Here is a 9,599-nt window from a genome sequence, read left to right on the forward strand (position 1 = left end):
GGGAAATGTCTTGATTTCTCATTCCGCTATAATCAGCCTTCTTTTGTCTTCCATCGGAAGAATGCAGGAAAAGCTGAATGCATGGAATTACTTAGTGATTAGATTACACTTCCATATGAACTAAAAATCTTCAATCATGTATCTTATCCTTGTATCCAAGTTCTGTGAGAAAGTTTCTTACATTAATATTGCTACTTAGTGAACTTGCCCTAAAATAAGAACAGTTTGCTCCAAGAGACACAGTTGTTTAAAAGCTACATATGATTTTCTCTTTAAAAACCAAAAGTAGCTATCAAATAATCTCTAAATATTTGATTAGCAGCAGCTTACAGACAGCAGAGTTCAGGAATTGAAGAAAGGTCAGTTTTTCTAAATAAAGGCTTATGGAAATGACATATTGTGTCTGAAGCTCTGCTTAATCCAACTGTTTGTCTTGCCAAGTTAGTAAATAAACAAAGACAAAAGTCACTGTTGTGTACCAGTTAAAATGCTGCTTCAAATGATAAAAAAGCATCTGGAAAACAGCCTTTAACTCCAATAAAATTTAATAACAAAATGTTCCATGAAATGATGGGCATGGGGTCAACTAAACTTGTATCTTTGGCTAAAACGACAATAAAAGAAACAAAAGATTGGGATGATGGTACCTAGTAAATTAGTAGAAAGGGTACTGTATGGTACCCAAGAAAATACTACAGTAGTAATGCTCAGTAAATCTAAAAAATTACTTCAATTGCTGCCTTTCTATTGAATAAGAATAAAATATGCTATGCTTTGTTAAATAAACTGTGCCATTGCTAGATAATCTCCCTCCCCATTGAACTGGTAAACTCATTGTCTCTGCATTTTTCTTGTGGATTTTGAATTTCCATGCATCCACATGACCTCTGTGTTAAAATGATATCATCACAAAATCCTCATTTAATTTCTAGGGAATAATAGAAGATTTTGATGTGAAAAATAGAATCATCCTCAAAGTTTTTCAAACATACAGACTACATATGAATTAATTTATTTTAGCAGTTGGTTGAATTTCTCAGCATTGCCAACAGCTAGAATACTGGTGCAGATTGTTGGGTTGCATAGATAAATTGAAACATTTTTAGAATAAAGATTGAAAGAAATGGAGAAAGATTACAACTGTGCAAATTGCACATTAACAAAACAATCTGCCTTGTTTCAACATCAGTCTTTTGGTCATTCTTTCAAGAAATTAAAATATTATAAACAGGTCCCAAATAAAACTTTGCAGGATGAAACATTGCCAGGAGCTGTGCAATCTAAAATACAATACTACTTTAAAAAAACCCAAAACAACAATGCTCTAGGTTCTTAATTTGCCTACAGTATTCTCTTGAAAGCTTTAAGATTTATTTCCATGTTGACAGATGTATTTTCCCCCCATACATTTATAACTGAAGGTATGATGACTTACACATGCATAACAGAAATCTGTCTAAGGAAACAGTAATTCTGCATGATTCTAAAAGGCACGTTGTGATAAGTTGCCTCTATATCTTGTGCAAGGAAAAAAAAAAAAAGTGAATTGTGTTCTTCTAGCAGTATGAATCTCCAGATGATCCTCTTTGTAAAACCCCATGGCTTCAGGAAGACTGAACAGATGAATGTGATTATTTTTATCCTGTGCTTTTCTTTCTAAATGCTTAACAAGTACCTTCCAGAACAGCATAAAAGCTGTAACACCAATACCCATCCATGGGCACAGGCTCACTCACTGCTACATGTGATCCTGTGAAGCATCTCAGCAATTGAAGACACTCTACTGCTCAAAGTCAAAAGAATCTCAACTAGAGATTTGTTTGAATCTACAGAATCACATGTTAATTTCTAAGCATTTCAAGGACTGTTCATTGCATTTATGGTCAGCTTTAAAATGGAACATAAGAACACTCCACCTCTATCACAAAAAAATACTGTTATCACAGGAACTTCAAGGGGGGAAGGAGGAAAAAGGGAGCTTTGTTTGGTCCTGTAACATTATTCTGGTATAAATTACACCTGAAGACCCCCTGCACCCTACAATAGCTTAATGATGCCTTATGTAATTGCAACCAGACTAAGTTTATTCACTGGTCTTATTCTGTGGCCCTGAGAAGATAATGAACAAAATCTCCTATTAACATCCATGGGTATCAGAAAGGTTTACTCTACACTCTCACTGACTTAGGAATGAACATAAAATTAGACCTACTGGCATAGGTATTAGACCTTTAAATTAGACCTTTAAAGCCTAACTTTAAAAAACACCCAATAAAACAAAATGGAAAAATGAAAAAGAAAAATAGGTAATACCCAAAGGAGAAGCTCTTTACTAGGCTGAAACTTTTGGGTGTATTTAGATCAACTGTTACATTAATTCTTTTCCTATGACCATTTATGCCAAAGGGTGGGAGGAAAAGAAAAGAGACAAACCTTATTATTGATGATGGCTTCAGAATCATCAAAGACAAAATCTCCATCATAGCTGTTAGCAAAACAGAGGAAGGAAATTAATGCCACAACCATTTTAGCCCAGTATGACGGAAGGAGGAACCATGACACGTCATGGTCCAGATTAGGTTCCATTTGTGCCATCCTGTGAAACGCTTGTTCCAAGTTGGGAGCTTTAGCATTATGTTGGTTGGGAATCTGGAAGAAACACATACAAGTGCATGGTTACAGCTCTAATTCACTAAAAAAGAATTTTAAAGGAAAGCTTGGGAGAGGAGATGAAGTTTCATATAGCCTTACATTGTTTCTCTCAGTACCTCTCAGTTACTGGAACATACCTAAACATAATTTTGTACTTCAAATGGGGAAGTAAAGGCAGAATTTCTCATGGTTGGAGCACAGAGATAAATACAAGAAATCCTTAGATGCGAAGGTAAAACTTTGGCACAGACAAATTCTAAAACCTAGAGCAAATCACTATTTTTCTGTTTCTTACTGCTCTTTTCAAGCAATCCAAGCAGATGCATCAGGGGACTGTGAAGTATTTATAAAGTTCTGTAGAAAATGATAAACATAATTTCCTTCCACGTTTGAAAAGTAAACATTGTCAATTGCCAAATGAGCACAACTCCCTTCAGTTAAATCAAAAGACTCAGTCTTACACATCCCCTATGCAAGGAATTCATACAAACATCACACACAGACATAGAGAGATAGCAGTTAATGGACTAGGCCCTAAATCTCAACAATTTAAGCAATGAGACAACAAGACACATAGAATTGAGACGGGAATAGTGTCCATGAAATCACTGTGCACACCTCAAGTGCAGTTGAAATGCTGCTGCTGTATTCATGGGCTCATGAGGTTGTTGAGGCAGATGAAAAAGACCCTGCAATCCAAGCACACTGAATGATAAGTCAGTGTGGAGGTAGGTACTAAGGATGGAGGTTTACACCCATGAGCCACCTTTACTCAGATGGAACTCTCTGGATGCTCCAGAGCCAGCCTTTTGTCTGGACTACTCTGCTTCTGAGGTGCTCAGACACTACTGTGAGTGGTCTTATTATCAAGTGCTGGTATAAACGGCAAGCGAAGGAGGTTGTGAATGGAAAATTGCAGTAAAAGCCAGAGAGAATATGATTTTTTTTTTAATTTTGTAAGCCCAAAGAATGATAGGCAGATATAGTAGCCTATCTTCAGCTTCTTCGTATTAATTTGCTTATTAAATGAACTGCTGCACTCCTAAAAATATTGCATTTAATACCTTCATACAGGAAAAATAGAAAATCTAGAAAAAACCAGCTCCAGTACATCCCTGCAAACATTGCATTCGCTGTCTTTGCACGGTCTAGGAAAACAGCTCCAATCATCTGGCTTCTGGGACAGAGCTGACCATTAGGGCTGCTACAGCAATTGCTCTGTAGCTTTCCCTTTTTGCAGTACTACACTCCGGTCCCCGCATATTCCCAATTCCTGCACACACGTGCCCAGGGACAGGCGGCGCGCCCTGCCGCACCAGTGCCCCTCCTCGCTCCGGAGACCATATGGCACTGCTCCCAAATTCAGGCAGCCAGTAACCTGGAGCTGTGCAACCTGAGAGGCTGGAGCTCCCCGGCTGAGCAAAGCAGCCGCTTTAAGAGCAAAACCTTTTCTCGGAGTAGTCCACCCTTGTGCTCGTAGTTCGGCGGAAACAAAAGAGAGAAAGCGTGGCTGTTAACTGAGGCAAGTGCGCGGCGTTGCTCTCAACGGCACGGACGCATCATCAACGCGCACCACGCAATTAAAATATTTAATCTACTCAAAATTCATTTCGCCGTGAAAGTTTCTCCCATTACGCTCGCTCTATTTATCCGGCTCACAGCTGCTGCCAGCCCTCGTCCCCGCGGTCCAGGAGGCCGGTCCACGGGGGCCTCCCTTCCCCGGGCAGCGCTGCGACCGCACGGCCGGCGCGGCACCCACGGGGGACCGGAGCGGCGCACACGCCCCTGCCCGGCGGCAGCGGAGAGGGAGGGAGGGCGCCTCCTCGCCGCCCTCTCCAGGACAAGGCGAGCCCGAGCCGACCCGGAGAGCCCCCGCCGCACACCGCGGCAGCCCCGCGGCGGGGCGGGCGCGCTGCCTCCCGCCGGAGAGCGCCGGCGCCGCGGAGGGGGCTCGCACCCAGGCTGGCGCCGGCCGTGCGCGGAGCCCCGCAAACTTGGGGGCGTCCCGGGCACCCGGCGGCCGGTCCCGGGGAAAGAGCCCGCCCGGGAAGGCGGCGGCGGCTACAGGGTAAGGGTCGAGCCGGGGGGCAGGCGACCCCGCCTGGAGTTTGGCGGTGGCCCGGCCCTGCCCCGCTCGCCGCTCCCCTTTTGTCCTGGCGGCGACGGTTCCGCCGTAAGGGCTGGCCCGTCCCGTCCGGCCCTCACCCCCAGCCCCGGGCTGGTCCCACCAGCGGACGGGGCACTGGCGAACCCCCCGCTCCCCCGCGCAGCGTTACCTGCGAGGACGCGGAGCCCGCGCGGCATCTCCCACCCGGGAGCGAAACTCTCCCGCCCGGCGAGCCCCGAGCCGGAGCGGCCGGCGGGGGAGGGGCCGCGGCTGCTGCGCCTCCGGGAACATCCCCGCAGCCCATTGGCCGCCGCTCCGCCCCGCCCCCCTTTGGCCCCACCCCCGGGGCAGCCCCGCATACCCATTGGCTATGCCCGCCGTGACGCGCTGTAGGCGGGCCGGGCGGGCGGAGCCGGGTGTTCACTCGCGGCGGCAGCGGGGCTGGCGCGGGTCGCTCCGCTTTCGTCCTGAACTCCGCACCCTGCGCACAGGCAGGGCCGGGCGGGCTCCCGGCCGCGCCCGCCGTCGCCTGCGCCGCGCTCCCGGTGCCCGCTCTGCGCCGGCGGTGGTCGTTGTCCCGCGCATCTGGCTGGCCGCGGGGTGGGGGGCGGCTGGGGTGAGCCGCGGGGAGCGGAGGCCGCCCGGCACGGGGTGGGGAGAACCGCGAGCACCGAGCCCCCCGCTCCTCTCGCAAAGGCGAGGTTCGTGCGGCGGCGGGCGTGCGCGGAGCGAGAGTCGCCCCGGGAAGCTGATAGAGAGCCAGCGGGGCGCTGTCGGGGATGGGTGTCGCCGTCTCGCCGCCTGGGACGGGTAGAGGGGTGAGCTGGCCGAGCTTTTCTGTAGGAGGGTCTCGTCCTGCTGGGGTTGTTGCAGATGCTTTCCGCAGGATAGGTACTGTAAGGAGACAACAAACAGGCTGTGTCAGGTGTAGTTAATTTGGACGTTTAAATATCACCGCGATTTCCTTGTAAGTGTGATTAAACACTGAACTGGTAGCACCGATGTTCGGCAGAAGCGTCTCTTAAAAATCCCCCATTAAAATCTTAACATACTGAAATTGGATGAGAACTCCTGGCTGTGTGCCAGGGAGTGACGTACAATTTGGAGTGGGATTTTTTAAGATGTTTGCATTATCAAGCGTCAAATTAACAAGGTTATTTCATGGCTGCTTTGTGGCTTTAACTCTCGAGTGGAAACACTGCTTTGGGAGGGCTTTGGTGGCTGCCACCCCTAACTGCTGACACCTGCTTTGGAACATCTGCTCTGCAACACGGGCAGCTCAGCTGGGTGAGAGGCAGCAGCTGAGCCAGCACAATTGCCAGGCTCGTATATTATTCAGCAGTATACGTGGAACTCTTGCTTTTAAGATGGAAGTCTGTAACTTGTGCCTGTTAAACAGCTACCACAAAGCATCTGAGGTGCTTCTCGGTTGTGAAGCGGTGGAAAGCTGGCGACCTGCTGTCATCAAGCACGCAAAGCTCTGTGAACTGATTGCAGACTTCAGGTCCCTGTGGTACAAGAGCTAAAATAGATACGCAAAGACCTGCAAACCAGTAAATTGAGCCTTGTACTTTCAAATGATCTCGTCTGTTCTGGCTTTGTCCCTGGCTTAGTGATCTAGGTGGGCACAATGAGGAAGTTTTGTGTTTCATAATTTGCCATCGTGAATTGGTAAAAGTGAAAGATGTCTTTATGACTTTTGGGTCATTTTGCCTTATAAATTCAAGGTAAAACATGAGATAATCAACAAAGGCATGTTTTCTAGGTTTCTGCTTCTGCAATCCAAAGCATTGAGATTTATATCACTTCCTAAAAACAGCTGATCTGTCATATTATTTCATGATTAGGAAGTACTGGTTGATGTTTCCTGACATTTCCTTACTGTTTCAACTTCTACCCCCCAAAACTACCACACATACATATTATCAAGTCAAATTCTTGTCAACAAGAATTTTCAAATTCAACAGTCTTCCTGATATTACAATATTTATAGAATTTTTAATTAGTGTTTGCTAATGGAAGGGCCCTGACTCAGAAGAGAGGGGGCCAATTTAGGAAAAAATTCCTTTGTTAGAAAAGGCAATATATCATGTATTCAATCTTATCTTCTACAATTTCTAATGAATTAAATGAAATTTCAGTTCATGCTTAAGTTTCCCATATGTAAGGATTTATTTTAATTTAAGCATATGTAAATATATGTAAGGTTCTGTGAATCAAGGTTGAGATTTGCTTCACCAGACTCACTGTGATAATTGTCAGACTTGTAGTATTTGACTCACTTTCACATTTCTGTGTTTTGTTCTGTACCTAGTTTGACTTCATCGCATTTGCTGATGTATTTATTTCTCCTAATGGCCCATTCAAATCACATACCCTTTTTAGTAGCTCCATTTCTTGGACATCTGCACATCCTTGATCTGTGCTTCATAACTGGAATTTCATTTGTTCAGTGTGTCTGCTGGTATAATTTCTGGTCAAATATATATATATTTCCTCACAGCCAGATGCACAGATGGTATAAATCACCTCATCACCACTTATGTCAATACAACAATAGTGATTAACATTTCCATATGAACTAGTTAACACATGCAGAAGGCTCTGCTTCCCATTATTTTCTATTTAGAAATAACCAATTTTTTTTCTTAGGGCTTTATTATTTTTATAATAGATCAGCTTTTATTATGACCTTCTGTTCTGCTTTAATTAACATGAAGAACTGCAGAGCAAATACCTGTTCTGGAGAGTTCCCTAGTTCCCTCAAAATCTGATTCAAATCAGCTACAGCTGCATAATTTATCTTCAGTCTGCTTCTTTGGAGGGTTGTTTTAGCATTTCAGTTTGAAGCAGCTCCTAAATACAACTTTTTTTTTTTTTTTTTTTTTTTTTTTTCCTTTAATCTGCATTTTCTGGGAGGGTTGTGTCTATGAAGTGAGTATCTCCTTGCTCTGTAGTTTTCTCAGCATGCTGAATTGATCTGCCTAAGTGGCTATTGCATCCTTATTTTTAGCAGCCTGCCAGTGCAGATCTGCACAAAGGCCAGCCTTGCTCTTGTAAAAAAGGAGTGCGCAAAACACGTCGTATTTCAAGGGATTGGTACTTGACAGTATCACAGGGACTTTGCAGACAGGAGAATAAAATGTCAGGGACTGTGGTAATGCAGAATTGGTTCAGAAGCTTAAAAAGGCTGTCAGTTGCTACCACAGTTGTTTTTGGAACAGCTGTGTCTTCTCTGTTGCCTGGATTTTGCCATCATAAAAGTGACTGTGGCCATTGAGAGCCACTGCTTGTACCTGTAGGTAACCAACTGGTCCCTACCTGTTCCACAGCTGGGGTATGCACAGGCATTTTGTATGCAAATATTTTCATAAAGAATAGGCATCTTTTTCCTACTGTTGTTTATAGTATTTCGATGGTCTCTTCCTCTAGGCAGCTGGTGTCCCAATTAATGACACTGAATGAGGCATTTTAAGTGGCAGGTCTTAGGCAGCTTGTTTTGTATGTCATGTATTGTACGTGTGTAGGCAAAGTCATGTGCCTGCTGCAGTTGCAACTGTAAGTCATAAAAACAAAATAGAAATGAAACAGAAGTTAAACAAGATTGTTGCAGGACAAGTGCAATGAATGGACTCTTGTTTCCTGTTTTTTCTGTGTCTCATCTTCCTACGTCTCCTTGCTTTACTCTCTGTGGTTCTCCTCGTGGCCCACGTAAGTCATCCTCATTAAGATCCCTCGGTATTCCTCGCTTTGCTTTTTGGCTTGCCACTTGGTCCAGGTTCACTTCATTCTATGACTGACCAGAGCTCTGTGTTTGCTGAAGAACAGCCTGCCCAGACACCCTGGCCAGGCAGTCACCACGCAGAACTGGTGACAGCTGGGTCTCTCTGTGAAGGTGTCTATCAGGTTGCTGCCATTTACACAGCCATTATGGGCTTTTTTATGAAACATGCAGGAACTGAACATGCTTGAGGCTCCTGTGCTTTGATAACTCTGGATTAAATAGAAGAGAAGTTATTAGAAGAGGATTGACAGAAAGACCCTAAAACCCTAATTTGCTTTGGAATTGAGGCTTCCAGTGGAGCACTGAATCCTTTAGCTCTGCTCCTGTAGACATATCCCTGCTCACTGGTTGAGAATGAGCAGGCCCATTGAAGGCTTGTTGCTACTATGTTTTGCTGCTACTAAAATGTTTGGGGTAGAGTTGAAGGATTGTGGCTCACGGTCTTAAATTATGTTAAAAATATATCCTTAATCACACATTCTCCTTCCCCTAAATAAGTAGATAAGAAATATATTTTTAAAAAAGTTAATTCTGAATGTGTGAAATATGGTCTGTGGAATGTGTTCTTTTCAATAAAAAAATGAAAACGTACTACATCAAAGACTTGTGGATAACAAAGATTCCACTATTCTGTTGTTCTCTGAACCATAAGAATATTCATCACGACTTCTCATTGTAGTACTTTAGACATAGTACAAGCTATACTTCAGCTTTTATGGGAAAAATAAAGAACCGTCTATCAATAATCAACCTAAACCTTTCAAAGAAAGTACCAATGTAGTTATGCCAGCTTGTTACAAATTCACCATTAATACTGAACTGCTTCGCTCCGTGCATCTGCCTGGCTTTTTTTTAGAGAAAATACACCTCTCTTTGCCAGACACTGAAATTAAAGTAACTATCTGTTCCTGACACAAAGAAGCAGAAGATTAAAAAAAAAGAAGAAAATTTAAATGGAAAGTGGAACTCTTAAATCCTTTTCAAAGGTTCTCAGATTTCCTTCCAAAAATTATTTAAAGCTGTGTGAGGAAAAGATTGGAGACACAGTCTGAATGA

At 44.1% G+C, this 9,599-nt stretch overlaps 1 protein-coding gene across 3 annotated transcripts in view; it reads right to left on the reverse strand.

The window, feature by feature from the left end:
- TMTC4 (transmembrane O-mannosyltransferase targeting cadherins 4) overlaps positions 1 to 5,047 on the reverse strand; it is a 54,139-nt gene extending 49,092 nt beyond the window's left edge. For all 3 annotated transcript variants that reach the window (XM_040055944.2, XM_040055943.2, XM_040055942.2), the window contains exons 1-2: positions 4,929 to 5,047; positions 2,434 to 2,649 (exon numbers count right to left, since the gene is read on the reverse strand). In XM_040055944.2, coding sequence (XP_039911878.1) covers positions 2,434 to 2,595 — 162 coding nt within the window. In that variant the 5' untranslated portion in view covers positions 2,596 to 2,649; positions 4,929 to 5,047. The remainder of the gene's footprint in view (positions 1 to 2,433; positions 2,650 to 4,928) is intronic.
- Between the last annotated feature and the right edge of the window lie 4,552 nt (positions 5,048 to 9,599).

Source organism: Hirundo rustica, chromosome 2, assembly GCF_015227805.2.
Source record: "Hirundo rustica isolate bHirRus1 chromosome 2, bHirRus1.pri.v3, whole genome shotgun sequence".
NCBI classification, from domain to species: Eukaryota; Metazoa; Chordata; class Aves; order Passeriformes; family Hirundinidae; genus Hirundo; species Hirundo rustica.